This window comes from Perissodus microlepis, chromosome 4 (assembly GCF_051167445.1).
Source record: "Perissodus microlepis isolate ML-2025 ecotype Zambia chromosome 4, ASM5116744v1, whole genome shotgun sequence".
NCBI lineage: Eukaryota > Metazoa > Chordata > Actinopteri > Cichliformes > Cichlidae > Perissodus > Perissodus microlepis.
In genome coordinates, this window is record NC_140464.1 from 25,357,012 (window position 1) to 25,382,233 (window position 25,222).

A 25,222-nucleotide genomic window follows, 5' to 3' on the forward strand; every position below is an offset into this window, starting at 1 on the left:
ATATTCTATTACTGTCAGCCAACTAGCGAGCACTGTGTTTAGCCCATCTGGTTCCCTATTAGGCTTCCGAGTAATTTGCAGCATGGAGTCATACACCAACATTGAGTTGTCTCATTTTTCTAGGTTAGTAAGTTGGGAAATAGAGTGAAATAAGACATGGTCTACCCTTCCAGTGTTTCTTCACAGAACATTTATTTTGCAGTTTGTTTGTTTTTTGTTGTATTTGTTATAAACAGAGTTTTCTTTTAAAGAAGCAACCTAAAATTAAATCCATTTTATAAACTGTCTGTTAAAGTTAAGGCTGTGACTCTTTATTCTTCTTATTTGCTCCTTATCAACAAATGGCAGACGAAGCTGTGACAACAACCTTCCTGTTTTAGCCTTGAAATTCATCGTTACAACTTCTCTTAATCTGACCGTACAGACAGGTTAGTCGTTTAGACTTAAACCCATGCTTAGGTGTTTTCAGATATTCATAATTCTCTGGCATGATTTTATGTGTAAAATGGCTCACAGTACAAGTGTGCTGTGTGTGGGCCCATGACAAATTTGCATAGTGCAGACTAGCTTGGTCTCACAGTGTGATTTCCCATCATGCATAGACAAAAAAGGGGAAGATACCATATCTGACAGCTTACTGTATTTCCAGCATATTTGTGTCATTTTTAACTGTGGTTCTTGTCTCAGTTACAGATGTTGGTGTTCTTTACTTTTTCAGCACGCACGCACGCGCGCACACACACGCACACACACACACACACAGAGGATTCTTTTAGTCAGTTTTCTGTGTCAGAAATTACATCTAGAGGCAAAGCAGCATGCATGAGGAGGCTACAGTCAGATCTGGTCATTGCCCTGAGCACTGCACACTTGTTCTCATTTCTTCTGTAAATAAATAAATAAAGTTTGCCCGTCCTCCTAGTTTGCAGAATTGTCTCCCATTAAAATATCCTTGAACTGCAACTGTAAAATATGCTCTGACAACACTTTAAATAACTAAATAAGTTTTAAATCTGTAGGCAAGTGTTCAAGTTATGCTACTCTGTCAGTATCACATTTCGGGCATTAATGAAATTGTATGTCTTGTATCTGCCAACAAAGGAGAGGACTAATATTTTATTATGCTGAGAAATCAAATACAGAGTGTGCATTCAAAGACTTGTTGACACGTAGGATTGATGATATATGCTGCAGTTTGAACTTCCTTTTGAAAGAAAGAAACTTTGTGAATAGAATGAGTTAGTTTTGGCATTTGTCAGTGAACACTCCTCACCACATTTTCATATATTTCCCTTATCAGGTCAGTTTCTGCTAGCTACATGAAGGTCTTCTCTAAATATGTTTAAGCTGTTGTTTACTCATAAGTTCTAAATTTTGGATGTATTTAGATCACAACATTTGGTTTTGACGTAATCTGAATATTAAGGTGGTTTTCTATTCAAAGAACTGTATTATCACCACCCACCCACTTTGTCCTGGTGCCCCAAACCTATTTTAAATCATACTTGGCTCAGTCTGTGGTAAAGTTGTCTAGTCTGGCCTATTAGCATGTCCATGCATCTATATGATTTGTTAATACTAAAGCTTAGCTGTTTTCACATCCTGTTTGATGTGTCTTCCAACCCCCAGCAACTTCCTGTGTTTCCACAGCAAACTCCGGCAGCACAGTGTGCATGTATTACACTGTAACACTGAGTTTACAAAGAAAAGTACAGGCGTTGCCCTTTCTGACATAGGCAAATAATTTGACAACAATTCTACAGTGAGTATGGTGAGCACCTAGGTTTATCTGTGCTCTTTTTTTCAAAAACTGCTCTATTAATACCCCTCTGTAACAACCTGTTCTTCTTTTAGGAGTTACATAATAAAGGAAGATGGAGCGTTTAGCCAGTTACTTGACTGCTTTCTCACAGTCTCTGCTGCTTAATGACACCCTCGTCGCAAGTTAGGGAATTGATTTCCTTTTGTCCTCTTGACCACTAAATGGAGAAAAAAATATATCAGTGCTGTCTTTTAATGCTTGAATATTTTGAAATGATAAGTCTAACTTAAAAAACTGATGAGCTGTTGTAAGATTTCTCAGGATCCAAATACTGCTATTTTTATTTTCCTTTCCATCATTGGGTTTAGGTTGGCCGCGCTTTACTGTGTATTTCTTGGCCATCTTTGTAAACCAGTGCTGAATTTGACTATGACTAGCTTAAGGGTCAATAAATTCATGCTGTTTCAATAGAAATCCGACTTTTACACTGCCAGAGACTTGTAGGATCTCTGTGTCGTCTCGGAGGCTGCATGTATTGAGATCAGATTTGTGCAGGAGCAGGCTATTTTCTGATTAAGTGTTGAATTTCTGTAGAGAATGATTGGATAATTGGGTTATATGAGCAAATATTGCCTAAGGTTAGTAATGGAGGAAAGTGTGTTTGAACTAGCCTTTTTCCTGTCCTGTTCCTTTGTCATTGTTCAGAGTCAATACACAACAGCAGGTCTGAACAGTTCACATACCGTTGACCCAGCGAGTGCACACTTTGAGCTGATGGCTGCCCAAATGACCATGGTGTACTTAGTCTCTTATGCCTGCAGCTAACACTTGAGTTGAAATCTGCTCTCTTGTATTGGCACTCTCCTTCCCTCTTCTCTGTGGCCTTGCTTGATAGTAACTTGTTAGTGCAATAAATTGTCTGTGCTAAGAGCCATCTGTAGACCATACGCAGCAGTCACACTTTCACAACTGATATTCAGCTACTTGACAAAGTATTTGGGACTGAGTAGACAACATGTAATGTGGCGACACGTGGCATTTGCTTTGTGTGATTGACAGCAGAAAGTAGGTTAGTGCAACTTCTTTTTTTGGGGGGGTGGATCATAAATGTAATACTATATCATTAAATGTAATTAATTGGACAGTAGTACACGGTTTATCTGAAGCTGTCAAAAGTGGCTAATTAACGTAAGTTGTTATAAAACTATTAAAGGGCAGACCTTTAACCCTTTAAGACCTACCATAGAACCAAGTCCGCCAGAGCTTATATTATATTTTTACATGTTGTAGTGCCATTTTTGGGAGCATTTCAAGTTGATATACATCAATACAACCATTATAGCCCAAATTTTAATAATATGTATGCATTAAGTGCATAGTAATTACATAAATTGCAAAAAAGTGCAATAAACTACAAAAAAATTGAAAATTGTTTTTGTTTTGTTAACATATATTTCTAGTTAGAGAAATTTAAGAGGCTTATCCCTCAAAACTGTAAATACAAAAAAGTTGCACAAACTAGTTTCCCACCACGGGAAATTTATTTTAAGTGTCTTCATAGTTTTATTTTTGAAATACACCAATTTTCATATACTGCAGGAAAAACGAAAATAAATATTATAATGTAAATTTGCAAAATAACAGCATATGCATCAAAATAAACTATTTCCAGCAGTGCAATATGAGTTCTAAGCATCCCAGAAACGACACAGAACGTCATAAAGTCAAACATAACTTTTAAAAACACAAGTATAGGCTCATAAGGCCCCGATGGTAAAAAACTACATTTCCGCAAAATGACGTCACTTCCGGTTTCGGGCAGGTCATGGCGGACATGCGATAGTTCACGCCGATGGAGTAGGAAGTGTTATGAACAGCTGATCGGATCAGCAAAGCGTGTTTCTGGAATATTATGTTTTTGTTGCTGCAAGTGCTTTTATGCAGTTTTTGAAAAGCTGTATGTGGAAGGAAACTGTGACCTAGGACAAGCTGATGGCATAAGATGTAAGTACAACTCCTCTGGTTTCATATGCAAAAAAAATTATTGCGCTAGCTTATGTGGTTGCAGAGCTACCGGGATTTAAAAATAGTTACGCAAAGTGGAGCGTGTCCGCTCCGACCGGCTTTAAAGGGTTAAAGTAAACTGCACTGAAATTAAAATGGTTGATGGTGCAGGTGATGGACACTCATTCCGGTTTTTAGCCGTGAACTAAAAGTCCCCTTTATAAAGAGATAGTAGTGTTGACCATGCTTACTTTAAATAGGTACTTCCTCCTTACACGTCTGCATTTGCTAAAAGAAATGTGCGTATACCCTAAAGATGTGGCCATCATAGACTCACATTAGCTCAGTCATTCAGTAATCAGCAAAGGCAATCTGTGTGGCTCATTAAATCAGTCTTCCAAAGTAGTAATGAAGCCAGCTCAAATCTCTTGACTGATTACTGATGTCACCCTCTCCACAAACGGAAAAGCCTTCATCAATACCCTTATCAGTCTATCCTAACAATACATAATATAATTGATATTTTTCTCTCTCTGTATGCCCTCAACCATTTCAGTGGCACAGCAGGTGTAGGTTAGATGTTGTCGCAGATATTTCTGAACAACCCTTGGATGCAGCCTTCAGTGAATTCACAGGGTACCACATAAAAAAGAACGTGTGCACTTTGCAGAAGAAAACATAGCCTCTCTGCTCTGAAAAAGAAATGGCCTCATTTTATGTGATTTGCCCTTGAGGACTTTTCCTAAGCTGATCACAAGGAGTGTGAATCTTCAAAGTGCTCTCTCTCCCTCTCCGTCTCTTTCTTGCTAGCTAGCTATTTTGCTCTCTTGGTCTCTCTTGTCACACTGTTTTTTCTCTTGTTTTTCCTCTCTCTGCCTGATCCTGCGCCTTTCCTTTTTTTTCTCCTCACTAGTCATTCCCTCTGAGTGTTAAGTTAGAGAGCTGTAATTAGGTCTCGCTATTTCTCATCTTCACATCACTCCCTGATGATGCACCATAAAGACACTGACAGCTGTATTTAAACCAAAAGTTATAATTTATTCTCTTTCTGTCCTCCACCCCTTTTGGGTGTCCTCAGCTTTTGTTCCCACTGTGCATAGCATAGATGGCCCACAAAAATTGATATGACCATGGTGACCTGTATTCACTGGCACAACAAAAAAGTCACCTTGGACTTGGACTGCAACTAGCCTAATCTTGTTGCTTCAAGTGCAACAGTTGTTATTAATAGATACAATTGTCTAAACTGTCACGTCTGTTTACTGCACAACAGATCTGTGGTTTTTACGCTCCATCCATTAGAAGGAAGAGTGCACTGAGAATTAAACCTGGTATAAATAGCATCTTGGTGTGAAAGCGCTTTCCTTCTCTACTTTTATATGTGTATGTATAATAAAATCTGTTTAATCATGACAGGGTCCTTTCTAATGATTTTAAAAAGATTGACTGTTCTGTATGGTTTTCTCCATTATTGACAGTTATATCCTAGATCCTATATCACAGACTTAACAATGTGGTGTATGCTGTACAGTGCAGCGAGGAATGCCCAGACCTCTACATTGGAGAGACCAAACAGCCACTTCACAAGCGCATGCAGGGCTCGCAAAATCGCTAGCCCGACGTCCCGGGGCTAGCGATTTTTCCAGTCGGGCTACCAAAATCTGTCTCTGCCCTGCCCGTCGGGCTATCATAGGAAAATATATTTCAATGCTTTTGCATTCTTTCGGAAATGTAGCTGGGTAATTATGTCATTGGCATCGGTGAGCCACTGTCAATATGTGACATATTGAAATCGTGTTTGAATTTGCGCTTGTTTTTTGCTTTCACTTTGCAATCGCGCGAACTGTTTTACAGAGAGCGACAGCACTGATTGGTGAGTGATGATAATTTGCGCACCAATTCCTCTGACATCGTCTTATCAATCGTTAGCTTACTATGCAAACATGACAAGTGAAATCTCCCGCAGCAAGCTTAAACATGTGAGAGGTTGATCGCGCAGAGAATCGCTGAGCGTTATGTGAGTGCGTGTGTAAAAGCAGCAGGATATATATTTTAGTTCTGCTGAGCCAAATAAGACAGGTCAGCGTGAAGAAGTGACAGCCAACGAAAAGCTTACCACAAAACGGAAAGGTTATGACAAATCAGACTATAAGGCAAAAAGAAAGTGCAGCTTTATGGTTTCATGGACAAAAGAATTTCTGTGGCTGCGATATGATGAGCTATATAACCAGGGCTGCACATAAGTGGTCCGCAGGTGCGCATTCGCTGTCAAAATAAAAAACGCGCACAAGATAAGAAGTTGCACCGCGTGTTTGCGTACATAAGATTTTCTGGAGGAGGACAGACATTTGTTTAGAACTCTTAAAGATGTCGAAGAAGCAAGCTCCTTTAAGAAATTACTTTGGTTTTCCTCCACATCCAAAGAAATGTCAGAAGGAGTCCGAACCACAAAAGAAGCACGTATTCTCGGAAAAGTGTTTGCAGGAGTGAGCTGGCTTCAAACAAATGATGAACGCACAGAGATGTGGTGCAGAATGTGCCGTGAAAATCCCACTCTAGCGGACAAAAACAGTGCCTTTTATATGGACGCAAACGCGTGTTGCAACTTCTTATCTGGTGCGCGTCTTTTATTTTGACAGCGAATGCGCACATGCGGACCACTTATGTGCACCCGTGTAAATAACATAATGTTCTGCCGGGTGTGTTGTTGCTTTTCCCTCGATTTCTGAGTCGACAAGCGCCTTTGTTACTGGGACCAGTCATTTTAAGAAAGGCCCCCATTAGAACCCATGAGAAATGCAAGAAATGCATTATTGCTCAGTCTGCAATATCTTTCCCAGAACAAACACCAATTGCAAATAACATACTAAAAATAAACCTGAAAATCAGTTTAGAACAGCGTACTATGTTGCAAAGAGTGAACTACCACTGGCACAATTTAGCAGTCTTTGCAAACTTCAAAAAGCAAATGGCCTCGATCTTGGTTCCACTTGCCTCTTTCCCGTGACTTCAGTGGAAATTTCAAATTCAGGATCTGACACAGACTGATTCATGTCCTACACAGTTCTTACAAGTTCATAGAAATTTCTGTTCAATTAGAACCAAGTATTTGAGTTGATGATTGTAATTTTTATACAATGTTGTAATTTGTGTTTAAACAATTTTTTGATTAATGTTTTGTTTCCGTTACAATATTATACTTTAATGTATAATATTGTAACGGAAACAAAACATCAATCAAAAAATTGCTCTCTTTTTTATTCGGGCTACTTAAATTTATTTTGGGCTACCAAAAACTGAAGAGTCCCTGCCCGAAGGGCTACCAGGGATTTTGAAATTTTGCGAGCCCTGGCATGGCACAACACAGAAGAGCCACCTCCACAGGACAAGACTCAGCAGTCCATCTGCATCTTAAGGATAAAGGACACTCTTTCGAGGATGCCAATGTTCACATTTTGGACAGAAAGGACAGATGGTTTGAAAGAGGAGTGAAAGAAGCCATCTATGTCCACTGTGAGCGACCATCTTTGAACAGAGGCGGGGGTTTACGACACCAACTCTCTGCCATCTATAATCCAGTTTTGAGATCCCTTCCCAGACGCCTTAACGCCCACTCACATCCTGGGCCATCTGACCTCAGGAATTCGCATGATAAGGTGGGGCCAGGTTTCACAATGAACACACCCGAAACTCTGGCTGATTGGGACCCACACCCAGTTTCACACCTTGGCTCAGGCGATTAGAGGATCATCAGGGGGTCCTTTTGTCCCTCTGTGGGGGGATACTCCCACTAGGTTTATATCTGGGACTCTCCACCATTTGACCTTAGAACTGAAGAAGCTTCTCGGATGAGAGGTGAAACGTCTTCAAGTAACTTAAAGAAGTCCAGACGCTTTTCTTTGCAAGCTCCTTTGACTACGATGACCTGGATGACTGAGAACCTTCAGACTCCTAGATGCATTATTCCAGAAATGATAAAGATTTTTCTTTTTCTTCATTACCTTTTACACAATGCATTCATCTTTAACTTTGTTTCTGTTTCTTTCCCAAGGAATACTAGATTGGTACAATGAAAACAATGTTGTTTTCATTTGCTGATTTTCAGTCCATGTAAACTGGTTATTCCCCATGTGCCAGTAAAAGCACTTTGAGAACATATCAGGATTCAGTTTATTTCTGGTTAGATGTGTAATGAGTGTTTGAAAGCATCATTTCTGCCCTGTAATCTTTGCTCCACATTTGGTAGTGACCTAGAGCATTGTTTTAATTAAAATAGTGTTTCATGCCTTGTTTATTAGAATCTAATGTAATCTGTGTCTTTTTGCATCAGGGGCACACTCATTGCCTTCCTGGCTCTTGCCTGCCCTGCTCTAAGTCTGCTACCTCCCTGCTGGGAGCAAAAGAGGTCAAACTCATTCTGAGCTTCTTTTTTTCCCCCCCTCTCCCTTTAACGTCTCTAAATCTGCTGAAGTTTTAATTCTGTCGCTCCATCGGTCTCAAAGTACTGTTATCTCTCTTTTGAAAACAGATGTAGGGTATCTGGTCGGTGATGCATTAGTGTGGTGATTCTAAAGACTATCTCAGGATCCTGTGCACAGTCTTTAATTTGGCACACACACTATCAATCTATTATGCATACCCTAATAATACACTCAAAGGGCTTATGCTTTTCCTGACCTTTTCAGTTTTGTCTGCACAATTATATCTATAGAGTCTGCCATGTTGGTTTGAAATGAGCTTGGTTTGTTCATGAAATTACCCATTATTAAGATAATAATATTATTATTTTGTCTTATAAACTTCAGGAAATGATCTTCCTCTTCAAATGGGTTGCTTTTAAAAAATAAAAAATAATAATAATAATAAAAAAAAAAATATGTAGGCTCTTAGCTTTGGTTCACAGTGTCTTCTTACCTGTGACTTACAGTGAATTTGCTTATTAAAACTGTATACTATTCTTGTGACTGCAAATTTTCTGTGGTCTGATTAGATAACCGAGCAATATTTGAAGTATGCCAAGGTCATCCTGTGCCGTGCAGTCAGAAAACAGATGAGTCTCTATCAGGTCCATTAGAACCAATGGCAGATCCATTAGTCTTTGGCCTGTGAGGGTCAGATGAAGCTTTAGCGTGTCTGTGTTTCTGTCTGGGCCCCTCTCTGACCTGCTGCACATTGAGATTAACCCGCAGTCCAAGGTAATCCCTGCTGCTGATTTATTGCAATCCTGTGTGGACTTTGCAGACATGTGCTTTATTTAGCAACTTGTTTTTTTCTGCAGCAGCTGTGTGTATCCCAGTGTACCTCACTTTCTCGTATTAACCAGTATTTGGTTATATGACCATTTCCACTCATGCTATCGTAATTGTGGATGTGTCTTCTCTTCTTTCATAAGTACATTTTGTAGCTTAAAGCTTGGGATTTAAGGTAATCTCCATGCAATCGTTACATATACTCCATATCAAATACTCACAATAATGAACAGATGACTCTATTGTTGTATAGGCCCTCTGATAGACAGTCACAGCAGCTTTTGGTTAACAGTTTTCTCTCCCAATGTCATGCACATAACAGAAGAATTTAGTACCTAATTTCTGAAGTTTTCATTAGGGATACTTGGCTTTATCAGTCAGAATTTGCCTATAAGGCGCCTGTTGGCCTATCAGCAAATAAGATGACGTTCACTGATGGCAATGCCTGATGGGTGTGTGTCCCATCGACTTGACTGTCCTTATGTTGTGGCTCAAGTTTAATATTTTTAATTTGTAGTGTTGAATTTGCCCAGATAGTGTGGCGAAGAGGTGAAAGACTTTTAAACATTCAAGTGTAATTTACTTGTTATATTTTGTTTTCCATTATTATGGTTTCTGTCATTTCCCCTTTTGTACATTGACATTTTTATGTTTTTTAATCATTGGCAGCTGCAGGGCAGATTATTTTTAAAACATCAGCCCTTTTTAGTTATGCATAAGTGAAGAAATCCTGTTATGTGGCATCATTTTCTGTACATTAGTCTAAATACACGTCCTCTGCAAAGATGACTGGGCTCTGAAGATAAAGGGCATTGAAACACAGCAAGCCTCATTATGACATGGATTTATTCACTGTATTGTACATTTTATTTTATACACACATGCTAAATTAATAGTTGAGGACTGCCATGACATTTATCCATCTATAGTGTGCTCTAAATTTGTGGGTGGAAGTTGTATATTATTTTAGAGTGTGTGATGGAAAGAGCTGGGGGAGGAGGGAGTCTATAGCGGCAGCTGTGGAGGAGATAATCCCCTGCCTGTGTCTCAAATAGAAACTCATACAACTATTGTGGTTCAATCGGATTACAAAGGAAAAAAAATCTTCAGAGAAGGGGAGGGAATGTGTATCATCCACAGAAATGCAATGGCACAATACTTGCTCAGCTTGGACAGGAAAAAAGCACAGTCAGACAGAATGCTGTGGTTGTCTCCTCTATGGTTTCAAAAAAAACTGCCAACCTTGCAAATATTTTATTTCTGCTTTTCCTCATGGACTGCCATTCTTTCAGTTTTGAAAGCCAACCCAGAAGCATTCAAATGGAAACCACTAATAAATAGTTTTTTGACCATGTTAGTTCCCTCTTTAAACATTCACCATGGTAACTTTGTGGCTGGAGGTCCTATAATTTTAACAAAGTCGAGCACATCTTCAGGTTACGTGAGATGATCTTACTTCCTTGCTTAAAAAGTTTAAAAGCTTCTCAGACTGTTTTTCTATGACTCAGGGACATGCTGCTTGAACATTGGAGATAATTTAAATTGGTTTTAAGATTTGAATGCATTTTTTAACTGTTACCTGTTAACTATTTTCTCACAGGTATAAGAAAAAACTAAAGCATACAGTATAATGCAGCAACCTCAGTGCTCTGTTATTAACTTTAGTCATAGACTAGACTTTTTTTTTTTTTCTTTCTAAGTTTGAGTTCAGGAGGCCTAATGGCATGTTGCGGCGTCTAGCAGACAGTCAGTCTCTACAGTGATAGAAAAGAGACATGATTCACAAGTGACAAACTTTAATTCTGGTAAATATATTTGTAACCTACTCTACACTTTACTGTATTTGATTGTGAAGGGGCTCCATTGTTTCTAATGTGATCTTGTCACCTAGCTGAAAATGAAATGTAAAATGCCATTTCAAGTTTCATTTTCAGTTGCACATTCAGTCTCCTTTGCTCATATGAATCTACATGCAACAATTAATCGAGCTGAGAATGTTTTTTTCCTTGAGGGGGGTCAGAGTGGAGGGTGACTTGAACAGCATGACTGATGCTGCTTTGGTTTGAAGGGTGCTTCAGCAGAGTGCCTGCTTGCCAACAAGTGGGCTTGAGCCTGGGTCATGAAGATGAATCATTGCCTTTCTTACTTGTTGGCAACTCTTCATCCTACACTAGAGTACAAGAGCACATTTTGTACTCCTACAGTATTTGTTGCTTTAATGTTTGTTTTTAGTAGATGGGAAGAAGACAACTAAGATTTCTTGCCACCTCTACCTCATACGCGGCACTGCTGAAACCACAGGGTGCACACTGTATGCTGATTTCTTGGATGAGTTCTACTTCATCATACATAGATCAGGCAAATCAGTCACTCGCGCCATCACATGTTGCTCATGATTGTGCGCCCAGGGCGCTGTTTCTGTCTCAAAATGATCCACCCTGTGAGTCAACAATTTATGCGACCATGTACAGTGGATGTACAGTATATGGAGTATGTGTATTACAAAACTGACTTGGCGTTCCCAATATCTCAAAGATATCGTGGGTAATAATCAGTCTTTGCTTTTGACTTTTTCATTAAATCTTCTCTTACTGACGGTGTTTCAGTTGAGCATGGCTGTTAGTGATACAGTTAATGGTTTGATTTCTGCATATTAGTCTGCTAGTGTTGCTCTACAAATTTCTGTCAGTTGATCCAATAGTCTGGGCCATGCAGTAACTTGTGATCAATTATTTAGGAAGCATGAATGTGTGCTCCCCAGATCTGCTCTGTTGATTTGACCCCCACCACTTCTTTTCATTGCTATCATAAAGTTATGTGATTCAGGTAAAACTTTCCCTACCATAAAATGTACTGGGATATTGTTCTCGGATTTAGTCTTACATTTATGATCTGAATTTTTCTGTAGACCTAGGATGACCTGGAAAAACTTGTATTAGAAGCTATAAAATCTCATACAGCCTACCACCAGATTAAACACCTTTTTGTCTTGTCTTGTTATGCTCCACTTGCAGTAACTATTCAGCTTTGTGTTTGCAGAGAACTGAATGATGCCACACAGTATTAGTCTGGGTAGTCTGTCTTTCTAAAGGCTTGTTCTTAAAAGGCCAGTTTTGTGTGCTTGCATCCATCCCAGAGGCTAAGGCCCTTTGACCTGTAGCTCTGACAGTGCTACATTCACTAGGGAAAACACAGTCACTCTTTCTTGTACTTCATTGTACTACAGTTTTCCCTGTATCCGCTGTTGCACATGCGAATATGGACACATCTACCTTTTTATTGCATTTTCTTTTTTTCCCCTCACTCTCTAAAGCCGCTCCCTCATTGAGTAATGCTGGTCTTGTGCAGGGTTAGCAGCTGGGGAGTTGAGGGACAGCTGGCATTCTGCAGGCAAATAGATCCACATCACTCACTGGGCCAACAAGACAGCTGTCTGGGGATGGGCAAAGGGTAAATTGTGAATTTAAGTGGAGGGGAGGGGGCCAGCAAAGTGGGAAAATGTGACTATAATAGAGGGGCACGTTGATGTGTGATGCTGCATTAGGGATGGGGTGCATACTCTAGCTAAAAATATTTTCTCCAAATTATGCAAAGAAAGTGTGATCCAAGATGGTGGGGGGATTTTAGCAGACGTTACTCACTCAGAACTGAACCGTCCTTCAACTCAGATTTCTGACTGGATGACAGAGTGGAGCTTAATGCCAGTACTGCTTTACTTAAAAGCTTCTTAAAGAATCAAACAAATGACAGCTTGGTTGTGTAACATGTGTGTCACATATTTATTTCATTTCAGGCTTTATACACTGCTGGTGCTGGGCATAAGTCATTCTTGGATAGGATTTGAATCCTTTTTGTGTTGTCATTCACATAAAAGCTATGTGACTCTAAGCTAGAGCTTAGTTTCCTTCAAACCTACATGTCAAGATGCTGCTTGAAAGCATAAACATGGTACCAATGTTATGTAATGCATAATTAACTTTAAGGAGGGATGTAGTGTAATTCTTCAACTTATATATTTGAAGCTAAATTATCAGCGAAGGCTTTTCCACAAGGAAATGGAGACCCAACTATTGGGGTCTATTTTACAGGGCATCTGATGCTCAGTATTTTATGCTATTCACAGATCTCTATAATTGTCAGTTTCAGTCAGTGGTGAGTGGTAAAGAAGGTTTGGTAGGGGAGCATCAAAATTTTTAGCTTTAAAATAAGTTTTCCTCTTTGTGTCAGGGAAACAAAGAATCCCTTTTCAAATTTCTCAGCTCTTCATCCCACAGTTGACCATTTAGCGAGGGCAGAATTATGCAACATGCCAGATAAATATCTGCCACTGATATCTCTGAATGCCATCTTATCTGCTGATATGCCGATCTCAGTCAACATGCCAGTATTGGCCAGTACTAATATTTGGCTGCAACACTGAGATTTAAAGTTCTTGAGCATTCCTTATTTACATCTCCCTTCTCTGAGAGTAATTTTTGTTCCTGCCTGCTGTTGTTTAGAATGGCACAGATGTGAGTGCGATGATCTCAGAGTAACACGTTGTGCTGCTGATAATGGAGTACAAACACAAGTTAGGCAACGTAACACAGGAGATTGTTCTGTAGCGTGCTCCTCACACAAACATCATGGAGACAGATTCTGCCCACAGAAATCAGGGTTACAAACCGAAAACTTGTGTTAAAAGCCACACTATCGTTGCGCAATTGTCAACATGCTGTCACAGGTATTTTCTGAAGTAGCTTTTGAAAATTATGTTCTCTGTCTTTGCAGTTAGATTTGTCATCAGTTATGTTCCTAATATTTGTGAAACACCTACACACCTACAACCCCCCCCCCCCTCCCCTACTCGGCAGGAAACGGTGTCTCATCTGAGCACATTTAGAGCATGTCAGGGCGAGCGTGATGCAGTCATTATCTACCATTATACTCCCATCGCACTGAATTGGAGACAAGAAATATATGAAACTTCTGGTAGGCTCTGTAATTGACTAATAATAATAATAATGGATCAAGTGACGTGACATTCATTTAGATTAAGATTTGGGGTTAACATTGGGAAATGCCCAAATACTATTTTTTGGTTGTTTTTTTTTTTTTTTTTTTCCCCCCTCCTTTTCTCTTGCATGACCTCCCTCACACGCATTCATTTAGAGGCACATTAAATTGTGACACACATGGTTGAACCACAAGCCCAGCACACCTGCACTGTGGTTCTGTCTTGTCAGACTTGAATGGCCTCACAGCTGTCTTGTGTCTCTCTGATATTACTGGCTTGTTAGTTTCTATAGCTTTAAAGTTTAGGGCACATTCATTGTTCTTTTGCCAGCTTAAATCTATGGTTGAAGCTACATTTGTTTTAAGCTGCAGGCTGCTTTTGCCTCAGTGTTTTTTGTACTTTGCTAATATTTACCAAAAGCTTCTCTAGTATGCAGTACAATCACCACCTTGACATAACAGGAAATTAAACCAGTTGCCGTAAGGCTCAATTTATAAGTTTGTTTTTCATTTGTTGACATTTTAACTTGAATGACCTCTCTGTTTTGTTTTGGGGGGTTTTTCTTTTCTTTTCCAACACCAGGTATTAAATGAAGAGTGTGATCAAAACTGGTACAAGGCAGAGCAGGATGGAAGAGAAGGCTTCATCCCCAAGAATTACATACAGATGAAACCCCATCCGTAAGTATTGTCACTTAAGCATCTGTACTCTTTCATAGCAAATCATTAAATTGGACATATTAACTGATTTTTGAAGCGTGAACAGGGGAGCTTTTGTTCAGTGATATGCAACCTGAGCAGACTTGACCGAGTGTGAGGGTGAGAGAGAGCCCTTGAGATCACTCCTGGCTTGATCCTCAAGAGGACAATTACCTCTGGACCTGTGCTTAGTGCCAAATTAGCTCTCTCTTTATTAATGTGCTCAAGGCCTCTTACAGTTAATTGAATATTGACCTACTGCAGCATTGCTATCAGATGTGCCTTTCAAAGGAGATCTTATTGATCAGCCTTTTCTTTAGTGTGTGTTTGCCTATCATTTGTACAGATTTAACAACAATACTAAAGTGTTTGCAGAATTTTATTATTGTTATGGGGAATCTATTTTCAGCTGGGCTTCATGCATCTGTACTACTTCAGTCCGTCAACAATAATTATAATTGTATGGTGGTTCTCAACAGTGTGGCCAAAAACTTTTTTTTTTCCTGTTTAAAAACATGTTTCCTTATCTGCTTCATAATGAGCATGCTGTGAGCAGATATTGTGCAGGCCCTCTCAGACACAGTTAATCTGCTGCCATCTGAACCTAAAAACTGCTGAATTTGTTCCCCAGTTGCTTTCCGTAAATGTCAACATGACAAGCTTACTAAGTTGTACATACTTCTCACTTTCAACTCAGCACAAGTCAGATGTTCACTGAGAAAGACAGCCAGGTTGTATATTTACTGTAATGTTTACAGATGGAAACTATTCAATACAGTAGTGAAGTAGAAATGGTAGTGACAGCAGTGATATCGAGTTCTTTGTTTTGAAAATAAAGAGCCAAAGCACCAGGCACTCGCACTCCCCAACAGAAATGCACACACAGCTGTGCTGTACAGCAGTTCGCAGAAGAGCATTTCTGTTTCTCTTACCAGTAGTAATGGTGTTTTGTGGGTTATCCGTGCGGTTATGTAATAATGGAAGAACACAAATGGTTTCAATAATTCCCTCTCACAGAGGTGGACGTGTTTCTGATGCCAGTGCTTCTGTTTTCTTGGCTCCAGTAATTGCTCTGCTATTACTTTTATCAAATAGGGAAAGGGACTCTGCACAGGCTTACTGTCCTGCCAAGCCTGATACAAAGCAGATTAAGAGTTGGCCATTACATTATTGATCTTCACCGATGTGTAAAGGAGCCAAGATTTCGTCTTTGGGCTGACTATACTTTTTAATTATTTACACAAGCAAAAAGCCTTCACTTGCTTTGTCTCCCATTTTTCTCTTCCTCTCTCTGCCAGTCTTTATAAATATCACTCACTGTGATATATTAAGCTGCTTTCACTCACAACAGAAGCACTGCAGCCCTGAACGTTTCTCAGCCTGTCCCACTCAGTCAACCTGGACCCTAAACAGACTTAACCCTGCAAGCTTGTTAGTACAGAGTCTGTGTAGGACTAGATAAGCTAATAGTCTAATAAATTTGCATAGAACACAGTGGCGGGCAGTAAGTGCTGTACCCAGCTTCTCTAACCAAACATTATTTTCACTAGTAAACAGATTTAACGATTGGTAAATGGTAAACAGATTTGCTATATTTTAGAAATGACTACTGGAAGTAATTATCCCAGCATTGTCCTGTGTTCAAGTGTGTAAAAAAAAAAAAAAAAGAGTTTGCACTTTAAAACCTAATAAACACATCTCAAAACCTCAGATTGAATCACTCATTTCTAAGCCAATGTGAGAGTTGAGGTCAAGCTGTGTTTTCATTGCTCTTCATGTGTGGTTTTTAGAAAGATTACGAAAGTCTACGAGTCCCTTTTATCATTAACAGAACCTATTTAATTTTAATATGGAGATCACTTTCCTTTCTTGAAGATAGGACTGACAAGTGCTCGTAACGTTCCCCTTCAGTTGTGTATTCATAAAACACCGCTTTTGGCTTAGTAGATGCAAAAGTCAAGTGAGGTTGCGCAATATTACTGTAAAAGGTTATCAGATAAGGTTTTAAAAGGGACCTACAATACAGATTTATAAATAACTTTCTATAAATGACGGTGTGTGTGTTAAACCTAAGTAGAAGCTTGCAGAAACATGTTTTTTAGTCATTTCTTAAAAGGAAAGAGCAAATGTAGCCGAATTCCACAGACTGGGTTCAAAGTGACTCAGTAGGATGTTGTTTATGGTAAAAACAAAGTAAAAGTTGCTTTTTTTGTTATTTGTTTGTTTTCAATGGATGTAGTCTCAGTCATATTTTGTTCCCTGTATAACTGGGCTTGAAGCCTGCCACCTTTGGGAGAGCTTGGTGTTTAGTATCATCGGTCATGTGACACTGTCCTCTCTGTTTGCCTCTCCAGGTGGTTCTTTGGGAAGATTCCCCGTGCCAAAGCAGAGGAGATGCTAAACAAACAGAGGCACGATGGCGCTTTCCTCATCAGAGAGAGCGAGAGTGCACCGGGGGATTTCTCTCTGTCTGTGAAGTGAGTATCACATAGAAACAACTAGTATCACACTTGGTTATCTATAAATACAGTTTACTATTATCATAATATCAGCACATGGTTTCCTGACATTTGATCAGGTTCCTAAGTTTCCATATTTGGCATGTTTGAGTCAACAAAGCCACTTCCCTATTCTGGGGAAGTCTCAGTGATGCCCTCCAGTGGCCAGTGTTTGCCATGTTGGACCGGAGCCTTCAGTGTTCTTAACTTTACAGCCGACACACACACACATTTCCTCTTGTCTGTCTTTGTTCATTCTGTCCTTCTGGAAAGAACAGTAGGCGACATGTAAAGTTGATGCCAGGATATGGATCTTAATTACTGTCTGAACTGTTCTGATTCCAGTTAGTTGCTTTGGAACAAATGCCAATCTGTTACCAGCATGTTGATTCATTTGACTAATACTTACAAGGCTGTCAGACATCCCTATTTGATAAGTGGTGGTTTGTATGTGTAATTTGCACTGCCTTCAGGGCATCTAGGTACTTCTGTCAGAAGTTGTCGCTTACTGTCCCCTCTGTGACCTTCTCTAGGTTTGGAAATGATGTCCAGCACTTCAAGGTTCTTCGTGACGGAGCTGGAAAGTATTTCCTATGGGTGGTGAAGTTTAACTCCCTCAATGACTTGGTGGAATACCACCGCTTGAACTCAGTCTCCCGCAATCAGCAGATCTTTCTTCGAGATATAGAGCAGGTCCCCCAGGTAAGACGTGACACGCACATAGCGAAATGAGCTGTGGGTTGAAAGTCTTTTTCTTCTCTCCCCCCCCTCAAAAGACTGAAACCACAGTAGCATAAGGTGCAGAAAACACTAAAAAAAACATGCGGTGCAGTGTCTTTGACAGACTACTGTACTTAGATTTTTCTAGACACAGTGTTCGGATTTAAAAGGACCGCACATGAGGGCAGAACCATTAAGACCAATATGTAGTTGTGCACTTTTCATTTTCACTTGCACATCATGCAGTGCACATGTGAGTGGAGGTAGTTGCTTTGATTTCTGACTGTTTAAAGGTATATGAGTAAAACTGAAATGTTATGTTGAAGCAAAATGGAAAACTGTCCCTCAAATTTGTATGTGTGTATTCTGAGGACATGTTTTTGCTTAGATCATTTGCATGAATATTTTGGAGATAATATTGAAATGAGTAATACAGATGCACGATTTGCCTGATCACTCTGTGTTATGTTGTTCTTTCACTGGAGAATACGTACACACAGCTGTCAGTGTTGTGGCAGAAGGTTGATTAAAAATGTCCACAGACCACACAAAAGGTGACCTGCTGTCCTGGATTCCAAATTGGTTATGAACAAGGTTTAGAAAGGAGCAGCTGATTATTTGAGAATTGCAGTTGCATTTTCAGCTAGAGGAGATGATACTCTTCTGAAGCTATTAAAGAACTCTTGGCTAATGTGTCAGTATAAAAACCATAGATGGCAGCCAGAGGTCAGATAAAAATCTAGCAACTATTTCTGTAACGCGTGATCTCTTCTCTGACAACCCTGCATGTTAACGTGCAGCTGTGTTTGGACGCTCGGATTGAATCTTGATGTCACATTGAACTAGCAGTAGTGGTTTTGTAGTGGCGTTAGATGCGGTAAAGCTGCAGACTGAGGGACATGTTGCAGGGTTAGTTGCACAGAGGATGAAGAGGAAACATGAGTCAAACTTAAAAAGATGAGAAGAAGTTGCAGGTAAACTAGAGGAAGAGAGAGACTGATAGAGAGTCAAGTGTATCTGTGGGTGTCGGAGGCAGGTAGTGGGAGAGGACAGAGTGAGGTAGCAAGTGTGTGTGAGCAAAAGCTGCAGACTGCAGAGGTTTCATAAAGATCACAAAGCAGACTGTAAGGAAATGAAATGAAGGAAACTGTTGATTTTTGAAGCTTCACAGAATTGATTGAATTCGTTGTAGTCATGGATATTGTCTGTTATTGTGGCGTTAGGGTGTAGGGTGCTCAGAACATGAATTTTGTCTCGTTTACAGTTGACAGTCAGTGTGGATTCCAGTGTTTTACTTTAGTTTCATTGCGTCCCCGTTGCTGCAGTTTTGCTAACCATCATCTTTCGATCCCGCAGAATCCCACATATGTGCAGGCACTCTTCGACTTTGACCCCCAGGAGGAAGGCGAGTTGGGTTTCCGACGCGGCGACTTCATTCAAGTCCTGGACAACTCTGACCCCAACTGGTGGAAAGGAGGCTGCCACGGCCAAACGGGCATGTTCCCTCGCAACTACGTCACGCCTGTCAGTCAGAACATGTAAACAGTCAGACCATGTAAACAACAACCACCACCACAACAGCAACCATCACCACCATCATCATCATCGTTTTCGATCTCATCTGAACCCCACCCTTCCCAAACCCAACCCCCTTCCCACCTCTCTCTCGGCCATCCCACGATAATGGGAGCAAAGAGAGCGCAAACAACTGAAAGACAGAGAATAAAAATGACAGGAGCAACGCTGTCGTGGGCGACGCTGTGTGGGTGACAGTGAGCAAAAAAATCAACTTTTATATGTGCTGAGAATGTTCACAGTGAACGCTTCAGCGAGGACCGAACTGTCTTTGAGGGAAATCTAGATGCAGCATACATTAGCGTCCTGCTTCAACCGTGAAGATAACCAAATGATTCAACCGCTCCCACAGCTGCTTCTGTCTCCTCCTTAACTTCCTAACAGTCTGCCTTTCTTTTGTTCTGCTTTCTTTGCCACTTTTTGTTTTAATCAACTGAACGAAGAGCCTACTGATGAATCCTAACTCTGTTTTAAAGAAAATACATAAAAATATATAAAATTTAAAAAAAAAAGAAGAAACTGTTTTAGAAATGTACAAAAAGAAGAGAGGAAAAGATGATTACATCAACAATACATAAAGTCTCCATGTTTAAGATCATTGGCACGAGAGAATTGTACATCAGCCTCAGGCTGCATAAATAAATCAATTATAGAGAGAAGTCATTTTTTTAAGAATATATATTATATATTTGTATGTGTTTGTCTGTTTTACCTCTCATCACAAATTGTTTTGGGGTTTTTTCCATTTGTAAATTATGTTCAATCTTCTGTCAGTCTGAATAAGACCTAGTAGCTCTAGAATGTGATGAATTGTCAATTTTGTTTCATTTTTTTTAACCTTTACATTATCTGAAGGCTCTCAGATAAAACCACATGACATTTAAAGGGTCACAAGTTCCATTTGAAAAATGTTTTTGTCTGTAACGCAGAGAAAGTAAAGTCGATTCTCTGAAGAAGTCCTGTCAGGAAGCTAATGTTGAACAGCATAGCAGAGCCATGAATGCTGCAAGAGCTGTCACACAGAGCCCTGTACATAAAGGTCAGCAACCTTTCCGAAAGCCAATATATTTATTGCAGCCATTTTTCTTTTTTACCAGGGCAGTGAATGTAGCTGACCGAGTCTATAGACACAAACATGAGGGAAGCTAGGTCGGAGAACTGAATTTCACAACCACGCAAGGGATTTTAAGACTTGTAGAGAGAAAAAACAGCAAAAATAAAAAGAAATTAGTGTTTATTTGTGAAGAGACTGGTGAATGAGGATATGTAGAGGCAGTTAACACATTCAAACACATTCATTTCATGCATGCATATGCAGACACTCTCCTCCTTGTAATACATGCACGTAGCGTAGAGGCTGAGTTCGGATAATCACGTTGTGTAATAATCACCAGTGTAGATCTGCAGCTGGCACAGATCAGCAGTTCAGAAACCTGAGATTGTCTTTTATGCTTCAATTTGAGAGATCATCTGTAAATGATGTAAAAGATTTTGTTTTGGTTTTTTGTTTGTTTTCTTCGTTCAAAGTTGTGCTGCAGTAAGCACGGTGTTGTCATTTTAATTTCATGTCTGGTCCTGTGTGCGTGTGTGCGTGCATGTTTACCGTGTTTGTATACCTGGTTTCTGTTTTCTTGTTCTCTGGATAGTGCCTTTCTCTCTGGTGTTTCAGTGTCTCCGACCTGCTATTTTGAGCCCCCAACCCCCTCCTGCCCCACCCTCTCTTTTTGGGGCCTGCCAGTCCTGCAGCGAGACAGTGTACATAATCCAAGATGTCCCATTCAGCAACACCCTTCCTCCACCTTCCTCCCGCATCAACCCACCTTCACCTTCCCCTCACAAACATGGAACTCTTCTTATTTAAGTGTCTCTGCTTGTCTTACCTAATCATGTTGTTTTGGTTTTTGCCCTTTTTTTTTTTTTTTTTTTTTTTTTTTTTTTCAATTTGCATTTTTTGTTTTGTTTTTTGTTTTTGTTTTCAATTAATAAAATGCAATTATTAAAAAATGCAAAATTTTTGTAGTGTGTTCTTCTGTATTTGAAATTCCACAGGAACACAAGTTGTTGTTGTTGTTGTTGTTGTTGTTGTTGCCTCAGAAATTCACTCAAGTATAGAAGTCTGGACAAGAGCAATGACCACTGGTACAAGGCAGACTTAATATGCGTTTGCTTTTTTTCTGGCATACACAGTGGCTGCACTCAAATTAAATATGGCCTATAAAACTGAGGTTACCCTTTGAGAGTAGCCCCTCTGAGCCAAAAGCACAAAAGACAATCCCCACACAACTGTTCAAACCTGATTACGAGGGGCAGCAAATCATAAGACGTGGCTTGTTTCAGATTGGATTAAAGTGATGCTCCAATCCCAGCAAAAAGTATAAATAAATAAGGACAATTTTGAAGAGTAAACAATGAAATGCTGCTCTAATAGTTCAAGAATGAAAATGAGTTGGCACCAAAACTTGTCGGTGCTAGCAAAAGGCCACAGTCATCCTGCTGCTTCACATCTTGCAGCGCCTCTGCGGCAGAAAAGCCTTGCATGCAAAGTTCCTCCATGTGCAGTCGTGTCAACTTGCGTCAACAATAAAAATAGAAAATGGCAGCAGTGCCGCAGGAACGCAAGCATTTCCTGAATTGAGTGTCACAGCCACATTTTTTAATACACATTTCCCTGCTCTATCTTCATTTAAAGACATAACACGTCTACACAAATAGTTGGATGTGCTGCTACTGGATTACCACAAGTTTGTCAAGGAGTTTGATCAGAACCACAATCATCTTTATTTTGCAAAGTTTATGTGGTGCAGCAGCTTTGGTTACAAAAGAGAAGTAGCAGTCTAAAAAAAACACATGATGGTGATATCGATCTGCTCGTTTCAATAATTTATTAGAAAACTGAACTTTAATTTTCTAAATTGTTCCAGGTTGAAACACCTACATGTTGTTAGACACTTAGTAGAATGTCGGTGGTAACAGCAGTAAGTGTATATCTGTATGTATCTGTATTTTCAACCTGCTGCTGAGTAACCCGCATCATAGACTGACATATAATGACAAAAATAGCATTTTGTTGTTTTGTTTTTAAACTAAAGACTGCCTATAAAAGATGGCCATGGCTTCTATCTTTAAAAGATGCAGAAGTGACTCAAAGATGCATTTTTCTAACAAGGGGTTGACAAACCTATTTGTCACTTCATGTACGACCTTTAAACACAATCCTAAAATGCACCACAAAGCTGGATATGTTTTAGGGATTGGCTTCTCTGTGATTGACACTGTGCAAACACTCATTAGTCTTGACCTGTCAGCAGAGCAAACCCTCATGCGTCATGCTCGATTTCAAAACAAGCTACGGTGGCTACGCCCACCTTTTATATACAGTCTATACTTTTTTACCATAAAAGGCGATCTTTCTGGCACGAAGTAGCAAATACAGGACAAAGGCACATGGCATTTTCCTTTGTTTGTGGTGTTTCAGGTGGCCCTGCAACAGGCTGGTGACCTGTCCAGGTTGTACCCCGCCTCTCGCCCTGTGACAGCTGGGACAGGCTGCAATGCTGAACTGGATAAGCCGAAGAAGATGGATTGATGGTGTTTTATGTTCTTTAACTTTTCTTTAAAATGTTATTTTTGTGCTAAAAATAGCAAACATTTCAGACCTAAGACTGTATATAAACAACAGGTAAAAAAAAATAACGTTATTGCAGAAATGCCTTAAACTTGCATTCAATCAGCCAAGTGCAACATGTCAAACTGTAGAGAAGTTGTGAAAATGGCCCTCAGCTCCCTTGATCTACAGTACTGTGCAAAAGTCCCAAGCCAACCTGTATTGTTTTATATTTTCCTAAGAAAATGGGAGATACATGCAGCGATTCATTGAAACATGCAAACATACATGGAAATACAAATATAGAAGAAGCCCAAGCCATGATATAGCCTCCAACGTGTTTTACAGATAGCTGTGGATGCTTGCTGTTGAATCTTTCTCCTGACCACCTGTAGGAAAAGTGCTAAAGTGTCTGCAATTCTTAGACACAACAGTGGTTTGCCTCCTGAATTTCTTGACCTTGTATGATTCACAGATTGGTGTTAAATGGCTTAACAAATGTGTATTTTAATGCATAATTTTGTGTTTTATGATTACATAAAGAGTAAAATAGAAAATAAAGCAGTATACAATATGAGCATGCAGAATCCCTTGTCACAGCTGTTTCCCACCACCACCACCAAAAAAAAGGGAAACCACTGGGTGAATTCCATCTTTAATATACAGTCTTTGGACTATATAAATGACTAAATAAATGTGCAACATAAGGTCAAATTTTATCATTTACAAATTCAAGTTTTCATCTGTAAGAGAGAAATGCAATATGACATGCTGTACTTTTAACTTTTAACCTTGCTTAATGTTTTAAATAGGGGTTTTTTCCCCATCTACATTCAGGGCAAGTGGTTTCTCTGCATGTCACTGCAGTATGATAATGAGCTTGCAGACCTGAAACTTGCTATAAGAAACAGATCGCAGCGGCAGGCCCACTTTGATTTTCAGCAGATTGTGCTGTAACTCATTACGACTCACTGAAAGCACAGATTGTTTTATCATCTGTGAATGGGTGTTAAGCATTTATTGGAACCTCAGAAGGAAAAAGCAAACAACGACTTTTTGAGAGTTGCATTCATCAGTACTGATGTGGAAAAGAAACCCGATGTCATACTTAATGAACAGATGTTATTTTTAGACTTTCTGTGCATGCTTAAACTGCAGATAATACAGACTGCAAGTTTGGTGCAGGATTCATGTAAACTCATATACAGGACAGTATGTTTGAAGCGTGCATACAAAACAACATGTGAATGATTTATCCTTTTTAATACACTAGCATTGGGTAATCTCACTCATTCAGATGCAATTTGTGTTGTTGTTGTTGTTGTTGTTGTTGTTGTTGTTGTTGTTGTTGTTGTTGTTTTGGTGGGGGGAGTGGAAGCAGCTTAAGATTCACTCTGTAAAGACAGGGAAGACCAATAAGTATTAGAGCATGTAAGAGTGTGAACTGTCTCTATGTTGGCCCTGAGATGCACCATTGATCTGTCCAGGGATTGGCACCAGCTTCTCTGCCAGCTTATTACATTGTTACTATTATATGACAGTTTTGCCAGGGAGGGGCCACTGGGGGGCATCCAATTTTAGGGGGTGGCCAGTGCCCCCTCTGGTCCCCCCTTGGTGCCGCCCCTGTTCTCCATCACTCCATCAGACCTGTTGATAATACTGTTGGGAATCCTTTGAGAGTCCAGACTCGTGGCAGTGAACCAGTCAGTGAGTTTCTAAGAACGGGTAAGTCAAGACATTAGGCCTCATTTCACTGTAAAGCTTTCCAAATGTCTTTCTGTTTCCTAAGGCACAGATGACGCGGCCGTGTCAGTTGATCTTTAGAAGCAGTGAGGAGGAAGCTCACAATTTCATTTCTCTCAGAGAGAAAACCCCAGGGTGCTCTGCGTGCAGCTCCCTGCTGCAGCCCGGCGAGATCTTTAACAGCACGTTAGCCACGGTCTGCTGCTCTGTCTGCTCCACATTTCGACTTGTAGCACTCAAGAGTGCCACTTAAGCTCTTCCCTTCAGTGTGGCTCCTCTCTCAGCCTTCAGGTTTTTTTGGGGGGGTTGCCACAGACCGCCTTAAACAGACACTGTTACATCAACGCTGCTGTCCTCTTTCTAGCCCGCTCAG

General features: G+C 39.9%; 1 protein-coding gene across 1 annotated transcript in view; it reads left to right on the plus strand.

Annotated features, from left to right (window-relative positions):
• grb2b (growth factor receptor-bound protein 2b) overlaps positions 1–21,513 on the plus strand; it is a 28,226-nt gene extending 6,713 nt beyond the window's left edge. The window contains exons 3-6 of the mRNA XM_084926707.1: positions 14,594–14,691; positions 17,064–17,186; positions 17,741–17,909; positions 19,284–21,513. Of these exons, the coding sequence (XP_084782833.1) occupies positions 14,594–14,691; positions 17,064–17,186; positions 17,741–17,909; positions 19,284–19,469 (576 nt within the window). The 3' untranslated portion in view covers positions 19,470–21,513. The remainder of the gene's footprint in view (positions 1–14,593; positions 14,692–17,063; positions 17,187–17,740; positions 17,910–19,283) is intronic.
• Positions 21,514–25,222: the final 3,709 nt, after the last annotated feature.